The sequence below is a fragment of the Crinia signifera genome, chromosome 1 (assembly GCF_055691185.1).
Source record: "Crinia signifera chromosome 1, ASM5569118v1, whole genome shotgun sequence".
NCBI classification, from domain to species: Eukaryota; Metazoa; Chordata; class Amphibia; order Anura; family Myobatrachidae; genus Crinia; species Crinia signifera.
Window position 1 is genome coordinate 457,331,820 of NC_139217.1, and position 18,144 is coordinate 457,349,963.

At 45.3% G+C, this 18,144-nt stretch overlaps 1 protein-coding gene across 1 annotated transcript in view; it reads right to left on the bottom strand.

Moving 5' to 3' along the window:
- Positions 1–1,441: 1,441 nt before the first annotated feature.
- The window catches only part of LOC146021482 (methyl-CpG-binding domain protein 2-like), a 74,394-nt gene continuing 57,691 nt past the window's right edge, over positions 1,442–18,144 (bottom strand). The window contains exons 5-7 of the mRNA XM_083155200.1: positions 11,673–11,850; positions 5,694–5,838; positions 1,442–1,927 (exon numbers count right to left, since the gene is read on the bottom strand). Of these exons, the coding sequence (XP_083011326.1) occupies positions 5,721–5,838; positions 11,673–11,850 (296 nt within the window). The 3' untranslated portion in view covers positions 1,442–1,927; positions 5,694–5,720. The remainder of the gene's footprint in view (positions 1,928–5,693; positions 5,839–11,672; positions 11,851–18,144) is intronic.

Consider the following 18,144-nt stretch of genomic DNA (forward strand, 5'->3'; position numbering starts at 1 on the left):
CTTCTGGGGTGTGGTGACAGACGTCAGGAACCGTACTCTTCAGCAGAGGGTTCCGTGTACAGCGCAAACCCGGAAACACACAGTTACACTATTACAGATCAAAATGCATTTGTAAGTGGGGAGGGGGTACTGGGGTGTGCACACGGAGTGAGGATTTATATCCTTTTTAATTCACCGAGTTTGTGTCTATGTGTGTATGTTTTGTGTCTTCATTTCGCAACCTTTTAGAATAATTTAATAAAAGTTAAATTTTTTAAAGTAAACTCTTCAGGTGCACCGCCCAGAGACACTCTGCTCTTTTTTTCTCCATTGTTGTATTTTATACACAACCTATCCAAACGTATTGAATAAAAGTGGTTCATACACTATAACTGGTGCTTAATAGGCAGTAGGTTACCCCACCAGGGCCGGATTAAGGGAGGGGCGATAAGGGCGGCTATTCCAGGGCCCCACAAATTCATCAAAGCCTCCTACTGCTCTCGAGTCAGCCGTTGGGACACCCAGTGCGCAGAACCCTTGCTCAGGCCAAACTTTTCCTGCAATATCAATAAGATGGATCCTGAAGAAGATGCCCATCTCCTTCTCACCCCGGCATCCACTTCAACCATGGTCCGCACGGCAGCAACGGGATACGGTCACTAGGTCTACAAGCATTGGGTCAACAACCATTTGGTTGACATGCATGAAGGTCAACATGGGGTTAGGTCAACAGGGTCATTAGGTCAACACTAGCATTTGGTCAATATGGGGGAAGGTCAACAGTCAAAATGGGGTTTCTTCACGGGCACAGGTCGGCCAGGCCAGATATGCCTTTTTCCATCACACCGGCGAGTAAGTCCAGGGCTAAGCAGTCTGCGATGACTGGGGCCCAGTGTAAAAATCATTTGATGGTGAGCCTCTTATGATGGGTTTTGGACATATTCCCATGGCTGCGAATAAATGTGCAGTCGTACACATACAACCGCACAGCCTACATTCATTTGCAAGGCGGGACTTCACTCTAGCGGGGCGATGACTTCATTGAACGCTGGTCGCTGCAAATTCGTAGCGGTGTGATCAAGTCTGAATTGGACCTATAGTCAGAGATCATAGTTAACAACTACAAGATGGGGTGGTATTCAATTGTTATTTTGCACCTGATCTCACATCTAGAATGATGGGAGATCGTAGGGCGATATTCAATTGATCATATCATGCTCTTTGTGGCCAGGTTTAGCCAATCAGTTGTGCATTTCAGCTCAACACCCCCCAGGGACAGCAAGCTGAAGTGCTGGTGAAAAACAATTGAATTGTGTCTACGTTACCTCTGAACTGCACGAACGATAGATAGATAGATAGATAGATAGATAGATAGATAGATAGATAGATCTTTTCAAACCAAATATATCAAGATGATCAAACTCACAGGACAAAATCATTGCTTATTAAAAGGTCTTTATATATATATTTTTTTTAATTTAAATATAATGCGGCAATAAAAGTACACAATTCTATCAGCTGAGGTATAAAAAGGGATTTAAATAAACTGAAAAATATCTATAAACGCCAATCAGAAATTCAAGAGACATTATTGGTTTATCACACCAATAATAATAATAAAAAATATGTGCTCAAAACACCAGCTGGCTCTTTCCTGATATTTAAAACATACGTTCGATTAATAACAATAAAAATAATAATAATATTGCTTTACATTAAAAAAGTCAGACATTCGGCAGACAAAATAAAGACGGTTTTTCCTTTCAATAATAATATAGATCTGTACATCAAAAATAGAATTCTAGGAAGGCATCGGATTGTTGCTATAGACAAAAAAAAAATAAAGTCCTATATAAATGTCCTATATAAATGTGCTTCATCGGGGAACGTAAGACCACGGGATCGGGGACGTTTGTTTTTATGGATTTATTTTAAACGGTGATTGTACCTAGAAGAGAAAATAAATAGAAAATTATATTGTAAGATTTTAGTAAAGAATAACAAATTCAACAAGCACAAAACTGTGGTGTGATGGTTTGGCATGCAGGGTTAATACTGGCTGCTTTTGCATGTAGCCCGCAAATACTGGATAGATTTATTTTCTAGATTTACATAGAAACATAGAATTTGACGGCAGATAAGAACCACTTGGCCCATCTAGTCTGCCCCTTTTTTAAACATGTTACCTCAAACCATATTTGATCCTTATTTTTTTGTAAGGATATCAATATGCTTATCCCAAGCATGTATAAATTGTACTACTGTATTTGCGTCTACCACCTCTGATGGGAGGCTATTCCACTTACAGTATCTACTACTCTTTTTATGAAGTAATTCTTCCTCACATTTCCCCTGAATCTTCCTCCCTCTAGTGTCAGTGCATGTCCTCGTGTTCTGCTGCTCCTCTTCCTGCGAAGAATGTCTCCCACCTGTACCTTGTTAAAACCCTTGATATATTTGAAAGTTTCTATCATGTCCCCCCTTTCCCTTCTCTGCTCTAAAGTATACATATTAAGAGCTTTTAGTCTTTCCTGGTACGTTTTGTGATGTAGGCCATGCACCATTTTAGTTGCCCTTCTTTGTACAGTCTCTAATGTATTTATATCCTTCTGGAGATATGGCCTCCAGAACTGAACACAATACTCTAGATGAGGTCGTACCAATGACCTATACAGTGGCATTATTACTTCTTTCTTTCTACTGCTGATACCTCTCCCTATGCAACCAAGCCTCTGACTTGCCTTCTTCATTGCTTTGTTACATTGCCTACCTGCCTTTAAGTCCCCTGAGATAGTGACACCTAGATCCCTCTCTTCCTCAGTAGTTTCCATTATAGTGCCATTTATACTATATTTAGTCTTTGGATCTTTGCAACCCAAGTGCATGATTTTGCATTTTTTGGCATTAAACTGTAGTTGCCATGCTCTTGACCATTCCTCTAATCTACCTAGATCATCAATCATTTGTTTTACCCCTCCTGGTGTGTCTACCCTGTTGCATACCTTTGTGTCATCTGCAAAAAGGCACATTTTACCCTCAATTCCATTTGCAATATCACCAATAAAGATATTAAAAAGCACCGGTCCAAGTACAGATCCCTGGGGTACTCCACTTGTAACCTTTCCCTCCTTTGACTGTACTCCGTTTACTACAACTCTCTGTTTTCTGTCCTGCAACCACGCTCTTATCCATTCAACTATCTTAGAATCCAATCCCAAGCTTTCAAGTTTATTTAACAGTCTGCGATGTGGGACAGTGTCAAAAGCTTTACTAAAGTCTAGATAAGCTACATCTACAGCCCCACCTTGATCTATTACTTTAGTCACCCAGTCAAAAAAGTCAATAAGATTTGTTTGACATGATCTTCTCCCAGTAAACCCATGCTGTTTTGGATCCTGTAAATTGCTGGTTTTGAGATATTCTACAACTCTTCAGTTGGAACTTTGAACGCTCCCCACCCAAATCTAAGTAGTATATATATTAAAGCTTCTAAGCAAGCTAGCAATCAGATTCGTATTATCATTCTTTAGGGTGCAACAGGCAAATTGGCAGACAGAATGTGATTGGTTGCCACTGGCAACATCGCCTTCTTTTATTTTTAGAAGCTTTCGTAAATGTAGCCCTAATTCTCTCTGCACGTGTTACATCTGCCCCACCTGCAGTGTAGCATGGTTTTACCAGGTACAAAGGGTCTGATTCGGACCAGATCGCTGGTCTGCGTATACTCGCTGCCTAGCAAACAGGTAAGCACCGCTCGCCGAACTCCTGCCCCCCAATGCCCCCTTCCACCCCACGAATCCCCTCGCTAGCATGCAAGGGGGTGTGTGTACGCACACACCCCCCCACGCATGAGGCCGCCTGGCCCAAAAAATAATTTGATGGTCGACTGCCGTTCGCTTTATTATGCCCGCAGAGCCACAAAAAGGGGCAGGCGCTGACATCAGGTGACGAGTCATGTGACGTCAGCCAGCCGCCCACCCCGAGCAGGCATCGCCACATCTGTGCAGGGAAATGCCCAGCGTTCGCCTGCTGCTGCCCCCTTCCCTCCCCTCCTCAAGCCAATGGCTCGGTGAGTATGAAACGCGTCAAAGCTGTTCGCTTTTGGGGTTGCGCATGCATATATTAGTGCATGCACCTGCGCAGATCCACGAATACCAGGCAAGGGGATGAATTCGGGGCCCGAACAAACCGGTCTGAATTGACTTCTAATTAAGTCACATACAGGTGAGAATCGGACAGATCCAGTACAATGCGCACATCACCATTACACTCACCAGGAGAATGGCGGCACACATCACCATTACACTCTCCAGGAGAATGGCGGCACACATCACCATTACACTCTCCAGGAGAATGGCGGCACACATCACCATTACACTCACCAGGAGAATGGCGGCACACATCACCATTACACTCTCCAGGAGAATGGCGGCACACATCACCATTACACTCACCAGGAGAATGGCGGCACACATCACCATTACACTCACCAGGAGAATGGCGGCACACATCACCATTACACTCTCCAGGAGAATGGCGGCACACATCACCATTACACTCACCAGGAGAATGGCGGCACACATCACCATTACACTCTCCAGGAGAATGGCGGCACACATCACCATTACACTCACCAGAAGAATGGCGGCACACATCACCATTACACTCACCAGGAGAATGGCGGCACACATCACCATTACACTCACCAGGAGAATGGCGGCACACATCACCATTACACTCACCAGGAGAATGGCGGCACACATCACCATTACACTCACCAGGAGAATGGCGGCACACATCACCATTACACTCTCCAGGAGAATGGCGGCACACATCACCATTACACTCACCAGGAGAATGGCGGCACACATCACCATTACACTCACCAGGAGAATGGCGGCACACATCACCATTACACTCACCAGGAGAATGGCGGCACACATCACCATTACACTCACCAGGAGAATGGCGGCACACATCACCATTACACTCACCAGGAGAATGGCGGCACACATCACCATTACACTCACCAGGAGAATGGCGGCACACATCGCCATTACACTCTCCAGGAGAATGGCGGTACACATCACCATTACACTCACCAGGAGAATGGGAGCACACATCACCATTACACTCTCCAGGAGAATGGCGGCACACATCACCATTACACTCACCAGGAGAATGGCGGCACACATCACCATTACACTCACCAGGAGAATGGGAGCACACATCACCATTACACTCTCCAGGAGAATGGCGGCACACATCACCATTAAACTCTCCAGGAGAATGGCGGCACACATCACCATTACACTCACTAGGAGAATGGCGGCACACATCACCATTACACTCTCCATCAGAATGGCGGCACACATCACCATTACACTCTCCAGGAGAATGGCGGCACACATCACCATTACACTCACCAGGAGAATGGCGGCACACATCACCATTACACTCACCAGGAGAATGGCGGCACACATCACCATTATACTCACCAGGAGAATGGCGGCACACATCACCATTACACTCACCAGGAGAATGGCGGCACACATCACCATTACACTCACCAGGAGAATGGCGGCACACATCACCATTACACTCTCCAGGAGAATGGCAGCACACATCACCATTACACTCACCAGGAGAATGGCGGCACACATCACCATTACACTCACCAGGAGAATGGCGGCACACATCACCATTACACTCACCAGGAGAATGGCAGCAGACAGGTCGATTTATGTCCAGACGGCGATCTCTGTGTTATTGGCGGTCTCAGCAGCACGCGCCAGGATGTCGGCCATTAGAGCCTCTTCTAATGTCTTCCGTACATGCTGGACTCTCTCTTCTTGTTTTCTAGAACATACAGAATAAAACACGAGTCAGGAGACATTGGGGGTGATTCAGGTTGGTTTGCAAAAGCAAACTCCTCCTTTAATGGACAAAACCAGGTTGCACTGCAGTTGGGGCAGATGTAACATGTGCTGCAGAGAGAGTTAGATTTGGGTGAGTTATTTTGTTTCTGTGCAGGGTAAATCCTGGCTGCATTATTCTTACACTGCAATATAGATATAGGTTTAAAGTACAAACCCCACCCAAATCTAACTCTCTCTGCACGCGTTACATCTGCCCCACCTGCAATGCAGCATGGTTTTGTCCATTAGAGAGAGAATTTGCTTTTGCGAGTGAACCAGAATCAGGCCCCTTGTCCCCTTTGGCCCAGTGGGCTTGGTCTTGACAGTCATCAGTGTAATAGATTAGTAAAAGAAGAAAAATAAGCGCATAACACAGGGGGCAGATGTACAAAGCCTGCTGAAGTCATAAGGTGGAGGGTGATAATGCAGTAGCCAATCAGCTCCTGTCATTTTTTAAACTCAGTCTGTCACATGGCAGTTAGGAGCTGATTGGCTGAAACCAGACAAAGTCAAGCAATATGGGGCCTGATTCAGACAGCTGGGAATTTGCAGCCAGTCAAATAATCGAAAGGTTGCGCATTGGCAGGGTCCGCGGTGCGAATACACGGGGTCCCCCTGCTTATGGACCATGGGAAAGCTAGCCCTCACTGGCCGTACACAAGGTGATTTACAGGCCTCGGGTGTTATGGTGCCCGGCCGCTAGGCAGGAGGATCTCTGACCTCTGACCTCATCAGCGGCCTCCTTCTCCCACGGCCTTCGCAGCGCCCAGTGAGTCTAGACTACAAGTGTACGCAGCTTTAGCGAGCAGGTTTGAATGACCCCATAAGTAACATGTTCGGCCTACTGGCATGGAATAACATAAGACTGGCTTGAGTACAGATTTGTAACCCGGTGGTGTAGACAGGCCGCAGATAGAGAGATCAGTCACTGGCAGAGGTTGCTGTGACTTTGGGTGACACGTCTGGGTTCTTGGCAGCACAAGAGACAGGAAACAGCATGTCCAGGGGAGATTGGCATCGCTGCCCTTTATTGTATTGATTGATTGATCTGCCTGCACGCGAGGCATCTGCATAAACGGCTGCGCTTACACTGTCCCGGGTGTGTCGGGGGGTAAAGCGTAACCCTGAGGAAACGGTGATACAGGATACATTACATAGTGTATACCCCCAGGATTACAGGGACTATAACTACATGCAGTGCTGGACTGAATCCCACAACAATTACATAATAAATATATACGTCATAAAGTCATTTAATAGCGGCAATTTGGTGGGATGCGACGATTACAGAATAGTGAGAATCTGCGCTAGGATAACCTTTGGATTTTCAAACGAATTAATTTTTCTTCTTTACAGAATTGTCCGGGGGTTATTCAGACCTGATTGAACGGCTGCAAATTTGCAAGTGAGCGATTACCGATATACCGCACATGCATATAGCCCGTAGTACGCATTCGCAAGGCCATCCTGCTGCTTTTTTTAAATCGCGGGCTGTGCGCAAGTTGACAAGAAGCCAGCGTTTGGGGGGTAGTATCTGTAGGTTTTTGGGAGTGTCCAGGACTTTGAGTGGAGGGTGTGTGATGTCAGCTCCAGTCCCGGTCAGTCTGTTTCTATGACAGCTGCTGAGTAAGTCCTGGGCTACGCACAGACTGCACACACTGGGGAATAAATATATGGTGAGCGGCGTGCCCAGGTGTGTGAGGGGAAGTCATGTGACATCAGCTCCGCCCCCGATCAGCCTGATTCTATCACAGCTGCTGAGCAAGTCCTGGGCTACGCACACACTGCACACACTGGGGAATCATTATATGGTGAGGGGTGTGGCCAGGTGTATGAGGGAAGTCATGTGACATCAGCTCCGCCCCCGATCAGCCTGATTCTATCACAGCTGCTGAGTAAGTCCTGGGCTACACACAGACTGCACACACTGGGGAATCATTCCATGCTGAGGGGCGTGACCACGTGTGTGATGGGAAGTCATGTGATGTCAGCTCCAGCCCCGGTCAGCCTGTTTCTATCACAGCCGCTGAGTAAGTCCTGGGCTACGCACAGACCATACCTCCCCACTGTCACGATTACAGCGGGACAGTCCCGATTTTTGGGTCCTGTCCCGCTGTGCCACCCGTGTCAGGCATTGTCCCGCTGCGGGGGGTGGCAGTTGGGAGACCCCCCAATCTAATAGAATAGTCCGCCCCCTTTTCGGACGCTGTCCCTATTTCATCAGCACAGAAGTTGGGAGGTATGACAGACTGCGCACACTGGGAAAACGATTAGATGGAAGCAGCTTGCAAATGGATTTGTAAGTTAATCGCCGATCCAGCTAATGAATTTGCAGGCTTGCACGGGGCGTGATGGCACTCTGACTGGGCGGGGTATATCTGATCGCTCTGATATTTAGCAGAGCAGGTCTGAATAACCCCTATAGAGCATACACACTGAACAATATGAACATTACTTTACTACATATACCCCTATGAATCTATACATGAAGTGCTTCAATGTTCCAATACAAGCTCTGTTCTGCTCCATATACAGACTCAGCCGCACACACAATATACAAGTTTTATCATCCTTGTCGTATTGCGACTAAGATGCATTTTTGGCACAGACGCCCACTGCTTGTAAAGTTGCCCAGGGTCTGGCGGCTGGCATGGGAGTTGAGCAGAAATGAGCAAGTAACTGTGCACCTGAGCAAAACCATGCTGCACTGCAGGTGGGGCAGACGTAACATGTGCAGAGAGTGATAGATTTGTGGGGGTGGGAGTCTAAGCGGAAATTTAAAGTACAGTGTAAAAATAAAGTTGCCCAGTATTTCTGGGCTACATGCAAAAACAGCCTGTATTTACGCTGCATTTGGCATTTTCTGGATGTTCTCCGGCCGTTGGGAAGCAGGGCCTCTAATCCTTGTCACCGCACCGCCGAATAAGTCCTGGCTTAATCAGCGATGCGATCAGGGGGAAATCTATTCTGCAGGGGGGGCATAGTTTGCCTTATGGCCGGTCTCCAAATATACACAGACCAGCGATCAAGTTTGAATGAGGCCCTTGGTTCTGTTATCCAGGTGTTTATTAGTACAGCGGAATATGTTATTATTTCAGACACGCATGTAAAATCTGCTTGTACATCAAGTCTGCTAACGCGCTGCTTGTTCGGGAGAGAAGTTTTGGCTGACACGGAATATATATATTTATTTTAACAGAATCTCTTTATTTAGAGGACACATGGGAGATTTTTTTTTTTACCTTCAACCCAAAAGCATTTTTACAGCGTCTTTATTATCACTCTCAGCTCATCCGACATAAAACTTTTCCAATCCCACTGGTGTTTATATATGTAACGCAGCCGGATTCTTTGTCTTCAAGTGGTATAAATCTGCCATCCGTTGTGTACGGAAACAACGGAAGGGAACCACTGTGCAAATGCCCCAGAGATTCCTTACACAAATCTCTGGCTACAGGAGACTGATCACTAACATAACAGTTTGCACAGCGGAGCATAAAAGACATCTGCTTCCGAGCAGATTACACAGGGCTGTATACGCAGGCTAAAAACTTTTAAGATAAGAAAAGAAAGGCTGTTTCTAGGTCTCCTGCGAGATCAGGGAGGACTATGGGAAACCGCTGCTGCAGCGTACCGATGTGTTCTTATACATTATTGGCACAGCCCCTATCGGGGCGAGCAAGATCCTGGGTGGGTCATTTACAAAAAGCGGCAATCTTGCACTAAATGTGCATCTTGTTCCCAGAAACTAGAAGTAACAGAATTACTTTGCTAGAGTACAGTGATCAATTTGATGTTCGGTACTTTTACGAATAGGGATGGCTATTGACCATCGATGATTCGTAATCATCAATGGTTTATGGCCAATGAAGAATACTTTTGCAATCAATGGGGGAGAACCAGTTGGTTTCCCTCCATCGATGGCAAACCATAACTGAATTTTTTTTATTTTCCCCAATGGGCCGGCATCCAGAGCATAGCCCCGCCCTGACACCTGTGAAGCTCTGCCCCAGGTTTTGATTGGTCCATGGACCAATCAGTCAAAGGAAATGGATCAACATTGATAGTTAAAACCATCGATGGTCGGTTACACTATCGCAATCGATGGCAATCATTGATGGCGACCATGCAGATGGCCATCCCTACGGTAGAGCTCGTCAGCGTCGTTGTCGTTTCTAAGAGTGGGTAAGGCTAGGGTATGGGTGTGGATTTCCCGGCCTATGTACCATGTATTTCTGACGCAGCATCGGATCACACAAACCTGCAGGAGGAGTCTGCTTACGCTGCGGTACGAACTGCGCCCATCTCTAGCCAGTCATGTACCACATCTCTATTCAATGACCAATGATCTGTCAGAACGGCAGCAAGGGGAGGGGACAGGATTCTGGTCCAGTCACAAAACTCCTCCTGTAGCAGAAATGACTTTCAGCATATTCTCACTGCGCTGGGAACACACAGATTTTGTTAAAGTTCTGTTTTGCGCTAAAGTTTCAGAGGTGTCGTTTAAATGTAAATGAAACTTCAAAAAATGTTTTATCACCAGGATTAAATTTAGATCCATAATTACATTACAGTTTAGATTTGTGTTCCTTATTCAAAGACTTGCAGATGACAGGCATCTATTGCAACTATATTCTATTCAGATTTTTATTTACAGTATATGGAGCTTTTTTCAAGTAAGATTCAAAGCAAACATGGTAAAAAAAAATATATATAACTGACATAGAAGTGGTAAGGAAACAGAAGCTTACTGTAGAGATTAAAAAGGTTTAATTATATATCAAGGTGCAGAAGACTGAGCAAGTAATAACGGTTTTAAATAGATGTTTTGACTTTGAAATATAGAAGAGAGTATTTAACTTTATTTTTATTGACAATTACTTCAATAACATCTTGCTTATTTTTAGTCTTTAATTATTTAACCCTTTGAGTGCCAACATCTGTGCGAGCGATGTGCAAAATATCCGCTAAAAATACCAGCGTCGTTCACATTTGTTTTATAAATTCAAATAAGAAATGTTGGGTAAAAAAAGATTATATTTCCTATATAAGGTAACATTGCAGGTCATTACGATGAATACAAATATTTGCCTGGCAACTGTCACACGTATATTGACAAATTCACTTGGCACTCAAAAGGTTAAAGAGCGAATTATTTTTGGGTGGTCTGAAACACACTTGTCTCAGATGACTTGGGACCTGTGCTGCTGAATGAGACATAACAAACTGATCTACCTGTTTAAATAACCTTTTCAGTTGGAGACTTGGGGGGGGGGGTTAATTCAGAACTGAATGCAATCTCTCACGAGCAGGGCCCCCTCACCTCATGTGCTTTTTGAAGAATTTATCTCTGCCACTGTTATAATGGCATCAGCCTCCACTAACACTCAGGCACGCCTGCAGTTCCCCAGACACCCCCAGCGTTTTTTTCTGGCACGCCTGCATTTTTCTTAGCACTCCCACTAAACTTTCGGTCTCCGCCCCCCTGAGGCCTACTTCCTGTCAATCACCTTGGGAAAGGTGTGTGAATAGAAAGAGTAGCATCACAGCACTGCCTTGAGCCTGCACACTGCGAACCATATGAATGCGTAGTGTATCAATAATTAGCCGCTGAGGGATCAGGTCTGAATCGGGCCATTGGGATCAGCACCGCTGTCAGACACTTCCAGGAGCCTCACTGACTTCTTCCGTTCACATCATCGTATAGTCAAGCCTGGCGATAACCTGTCCAGACCCGCATGGGACAAACCGCACACATGCACCTCAGACACTCACCGGATATCCTCATCCGTGACGATAAATGCTTTGCAGAGCGGTTGTGACGTGTTCAGCCAGACGGACGGGTTCTTCTCCACCGCTGCAGACAGCTGTCCTGTGATTGGTGCAGAGCTAGTGTGCAGCGCGCTAGCAATGGCGGAAAGAAGAGTGTTCTCACTGCTGCCTGGGCCAACACCTGCCGGGGAGAACACACAATTACTGGTCAGCCCTACAAGTGCGCAATACGTTATGAACACACCATATACAAATATGTTTTAATACTGAGGACTTTCTTCACGGAACGGCTCAACCAATACAAATGGTTCATTACAGTAACATTGATATTCGGATTCAGTTCTTGATGAGGAAAACACAATATAAGTACAGTATGTTATGTATCCCATCCTTGCTGGCGGGTCGCCAGAACGTACGCGCTGGCGACCCGCCAGCAGCCTCGCCAGCGAGGAGACTGAGACGCACGTGCGTCTCACGCGCACGCGCGTCTCAGTCGCTGGCGCGACGGAAAACCCTGTCCGTCTCCGCCTCAGGGAGACGGACAGGGTTAGGGGGGGTTAGGGGGGGTGCGGGCAGGCGGCGGGGACCCCGGGTTACCGCCGGCAAGCCGGCGGGGACCCGGGGGAACGGATCGAAGCGCCGTCGGAAGGGGACGCGCGCGCCTCTCGTGCGCGCGCGTCCCCTTCTCACCATCGCCATGGCGCTGGCGGGGGATGGCGGCTGGCGACGCCAGCGCCATCCCCTGCAAAGATGGACCCTGACCCTGTAATTTCTAGAACACTGAAATGCAATATACAGCCTGTATTGCACCTTACACTATCAGGCGGTATCACATGACGAGCGCCTGAGGCCTCTAGGCAGCGGAGGGGGCCCAACAACTGCCACCAACGGATATTCCAAACAGACTCACTGGCAGTTGATGCGACTCCCCTATTTGTATTTTGAACTGTGTTGCAGCCGCTACTCTGGCGCCACCACTAGAGGAGATCTTTTCATGGGATACATGGTTATGCCCGCATGGGAACGCAGGCGTGACGAAGACTACAGGGGGCTGGCAGCTGACATCACATGACGTCACAGCCCGCCCCCTGTTCGGCAATCTCCGGCACAGTTAAAACTCGGATCGGACTGACTTATCTGCGAGCGGGCAAAACATTTTTCCATAGTCAGAGACCACCGGCGGATATTTCACCTGTATGGCCGCATCTTAATGGACTTGTCAGTGAACGCATCATCCGCGTGCAAATGCAGCATTCGCTATTTGAAGGGGGGTCGGCATTTGCTTACCTGGTGGGCAGCATTAACCGCTCGGTAAGCCACAAATTTAACGCTGCTAACGCAAGCTGAATCACCCCCTAAGTGCCCATTTGTGACAAGCTACAGAAGGAACCTGCAGGTATTATTAGATGATGCTATTGTTACTGTGCAATATAGATCCATGATTGCAGAAGTGCAGCAGTAACTGGTGTGGGCGGAGCGGTGTCTCCTGTGTACTGGACTAATGATGTCATGTGTACTGGACTAATGATGTCATCTCGTGTCTCATGTGTACTGAACTAATGATCTCATCTCGTGTCTCATGTGTACTGGACTAATGATGTCATGTGTACTGGACTAAATATCTCATCTCGTGTCTCATGTGTACAGGACTAATGAGCTCATGTGTACTGGAATAATGATCTTATCTCATGTCTCATGTGTACTGGAATAATGATCTCATCTCATGTCTCGTGTACTGGACCAATGATCTTGTGTGTACTGGACTAATGATCTCATCTCGTGTCTCATGTGTACTGGACTAAATATCTCATCTCATGTCTCATGTGTACTGGAATAATGATCTCATCTCATGTCTCATGTGTACTGGACCAATGATCTCGTGTGTACTGGACTAATGATCTCATCTCGTGTCTCATGTGTACTGGACCAATGATATCATCTTGTGTCTCATGTGTACTGGACCAATGATCTCGTGTGTACTGGACTAATGCGCTCATGTGTACTGGACTAATGATCTCATCTCGTGTCTCATGTGTACTGGACTAATGATCTCATCTCATGTCTCATGTGTACTGGAATAATGATCTCATCTCATGTCTCATGTGTACTGGACCAATGATCTCGTGTGTACTGGACTAATGATCTCATCTCGTGTCTCATGTGTACTGGACCAATGATATCATCTTGTGTCTCATGTGTACTGGACCAATGATCTCGTGTGTACTGGACTAATGCGCTCATGTGTACTGGACTAATGATCTCATCTCGTGTCTCATGTGTACTGGACTAATGATCTCATCTCGTGTCTCATGTGTACTGGACTAATGATCTCATCTCGTGTCTCATGTGTACTGGAACAATGATCTCATCTCGTGTCTCCTGTGTACTGGACTAATGATGTCATGTGTACTGGACTAAATATCTTATCTCGTGTCTCATGTGTACAGGACCAATGATATCATCTTGTGTCTCATGTATACTGGACCAATGATCTCGTGTGTACTGGACTAATGCGCTCATGTGTACTGGACTAATGATCTCATCTCGTGTCTCATGTGTACTGGAATAATGATCTCATCTCGTGTCTCATGTGTACTGGACTAATGATCTCATCTCGTGTCTCATGTGTACTGGACTAATGATGTCATGTGTACTGGACTAAATATCTCATCTCGTGTCTCATGTGTACAGGACTAATGATCTCATGTGTAGTGGAATAATGATCTCATCTCATGTCTCATGTGTACTGGAATAATGATCTCATCTCATGTCTCAATGTGTACTGGACCAATGATCTCGTGTGTACTGGACTAATGATCTCATCTTGTGTCTCATGTGTACTGGACTAAATATCTCATCTCATGTCTCATGTGTACTGGAATAATGATCTCATCTCATGTCTCGTGTGTACTGGACCAATGATCTCATGTGTACTGGTCTAATGATCTCATCTTGTGTCTCATGTGTACTGGAAGAATGCACTCATGTGTACTGGACTAATGATCTCATCTCGTGTCTCATGTGTACTGGACTAATGATCTCATCTCGTGTCTCATGTGTATTGGAATAATGATCTCATCTCGTGTCTCATGTGTACTGGACTAATGATGTCATGTGTACTGGACTAAAGATCTCATCTCGTGTCTCATGTGTACTGGACTAATGATGTCATGTGTACTGGACTAATGATCTCATCTCGTGTCTCATGTGTATTGGAATAATGATCTCATCTCGTGTCTCATGTGTACTGGACTAATGATGTCATGTGTACTGGACTAAAGATCTCATCTCGTGTCTCATGTGTACTGGACTAATGATGTCATGTGTACTGGACTAATGATCTCATCTCGTGTCTCATGTGTACTGGACTAATGATGTCATGTGTACTGGACTAATGATCTCATCTCGTGTCTCATGTGTACTGGAATAATGATCTCATCTCATGTCTCATGTGTACTGGACCAATGATCTCGTGTGTACTGGACCAATGCGCTCATGTGTACTGGACTAATGCGCTCATGTGTACCTCATGTGTACTGGACTAATGCGCTCATGTGTACTGGACTAATGCGCTCATGTGTACTGGACTAATGATCTCATGTGTACTGGACTAATGCGCTCATGTGTACTGGACTAATGCGCTCATGTGTACTGGACTAATGATGTCATGTGTACTGGACTAAATATCTCATCTCGTGTCTCATGTGTACAGGACTAATGATCTCATGTGTAGCGGAATAATGATCTCATCTCATGTCTCATGTGTACTGGAATAATGATCTCATCTCATGTCTCATGTGTACTGGACCAATGATCTCGTGTGTACTGGACTAAAGATCTCATCTCGTGTCTCATGTGTACTGGACTAATGATGTCATGTGTACTGGACTAATGATCTCATCTCGTGTCTCATGTGTATTGGAATAATGATCTCATCTCGTGTCTCATGTGTACTGGAATAATGATCTCATCTCATGTCTCGTGTGTACTGGACCAATGATCTCATGTGTACTGGTCTAATGATCTCATCTTGTGTCTCATGTGTACTGGAAGAATGCACTCATGTGTACTGGACTAATGATCTCATCTCGTGTCTCATGTGTACTGGACTAATGATCTCATCTCGTGTCTCATGTGTATTGGAATAATGATCTCATCTCGTGTCTCATGTGTACTGGACTAATGATGTCATGTGTACTGGACTAAAGATCTCATCTCGTGTCTCATGTGTACTGGACTAATGATGTCATGTGTACTGGACTAATGATCTCATCTCGTGTCTCATGTGTATTGGAATAATGATCTCATCTCGTGTCTCATGTGTACTGGACTAATGATGTCATGTGTACTGGACAAAAGATCTCATCTCGTGTCTCATGTGTACTGGACTAATGATGTCATGTGTACTGGACTAATGATCTCATCTCGTGTCTCATGTGTACTGGACTAATGATGTCATGTGTACTGGACTAATGATCTCATCTCGTGTCTCATGTGTACTGGAATAATGATCTCATCTCATGTCTCATGTGTACTGGACCAATGATCTCGTGTGTACTGGACCAATGCGCTCATGTGTACTGGACTAATGCGCTCATGTGTACCTCATGTGTACTGGACTAATGCGCTCATGTGTACTGGACTAATGCGCTCATGTGTACTGGACTAATGATCTCATGTGTACTGGACTAATGCGCTCATGTGTACTGGACTAATGCGCTCATGTGTACTGGACTAATGATGTCATGTGTACTGGACTAAATATCTCATCTCGTGTCTCATGTGTACAGGACTAATGATCTCATGTGTAGCGGAATAATGATCTCATCTCATGTCTCATGTGTACTGGAATAATGATCTCATCTCATGTCTCATGTGTACTGGACCAATGATCTCGTGTGTACTGGACTAAAGATCTCATCTCGTGTCTCATGTGTACTGGACTAATGATGTCATGTGTACTGGACTAATGATCTCATCTCGTGTCTCATGTGTATTGGAATAATGATCTCATCTCGTGTCTCATGTGTACTGGACTAATGATGTCATGTGTACTGGACTAAAGATCTCATCTCGTGTCTCATGTGTACTGGACTAATGATGTCATGTGTACTGGACTAATGATCTCATCTCGTGTCTCATGTGTACTGGACTAATGATGTCATGTGTACTGGACTAATGATCTCATCTCGTGTCTCATGTGTACTGGAATAATGATCTCATCTCATGTCTCATGTGTACTGGACCAATGATCTCGTGTGTACTGGACCAATGCGCTCATGTGTACTGGACTAATGCGCTCATGTGTACTGGACTAATGCGCTCATGTGTACTGGACTAATGATCTCATGTGTACTGGACTAATGCGCTCATGTGTACTGGACTAATGCGCTCATGTGTACTGGACTAATGATGTCATGTGTACTGGACTAAATATCTCATCTCGTGTCTCATGTGTACAGGACTAATGATCTCATGTGTAGCGGAATAATGATCTCATCTCATGTCTCATGTGTACTGGAATAATGATCTCATCTCATGTCTCATGTGTACTGGACCAATGATCTCGTGTGTACTGGACTAATGATCTCATCTTGTGTCTCATGTGTACTGGACTAAATATCTCATCTCATGTCTCATGTGTACTGGAATAATGATCTCATCTCATGTCTCGTGTGTACTGGACCAATGATCTCATGTGTACTGGTCTAATGATCTCATCTCGTGTCTCATGTGTACTGGACTAAAAATCTCATCTCATGTCTCATGTGTACAGGACTAATGATCTCATGTGTACTGCAATAATGATCTCACCTCATGTCTCATGTGTACTGGAATAATGATCTCATCTCATGTCTCGTGTGTACTGGACCAATGATCTCATGTGTACTGGTCTAATGATCTCATCTCGTGTCTCATGTGTACTGGACTAAATATCTCATCTCATGTCTCATGTGTACTGGAATAATGATCTCATCTCATGTCTCGTGTGTACTGGACCAATGATCTCATGTGTACTGGACCAATGATCTCATCTTGTGTCTCATGTGTACTGGAAGAATGCGCTCATGTGTACTGGACTAATGATCTCATCTCGTGTCTCATGTGTACTGGACTAATGATCTCATCTCGTGTCTCATGTGTACTGGACTAATGATCTCATCTCGTGTCTCATGTGTACTGGACTAATGATCTCATCTCGTGTCTCATGTGTACTGGAAGAATGCGCTCATGTGTACTGGACTAATGATCTCATCTCGTGTCTCATGTGTATTGGAATAATGATCTCATCTCGTGTCTCATGTGTACTGGACTAATGATGTCATGTGTACTGGACTAAAGATCTCATCTCGTGTCTCATGTGTACTGGAATAATGATCTCATCTCGTGTCTCATGTGTACTGGACTAATGATGTCATGTGTACTGGACTAAAGATCTCATCTCGTGTCTCATGTGTACTGGACTAATGATCTC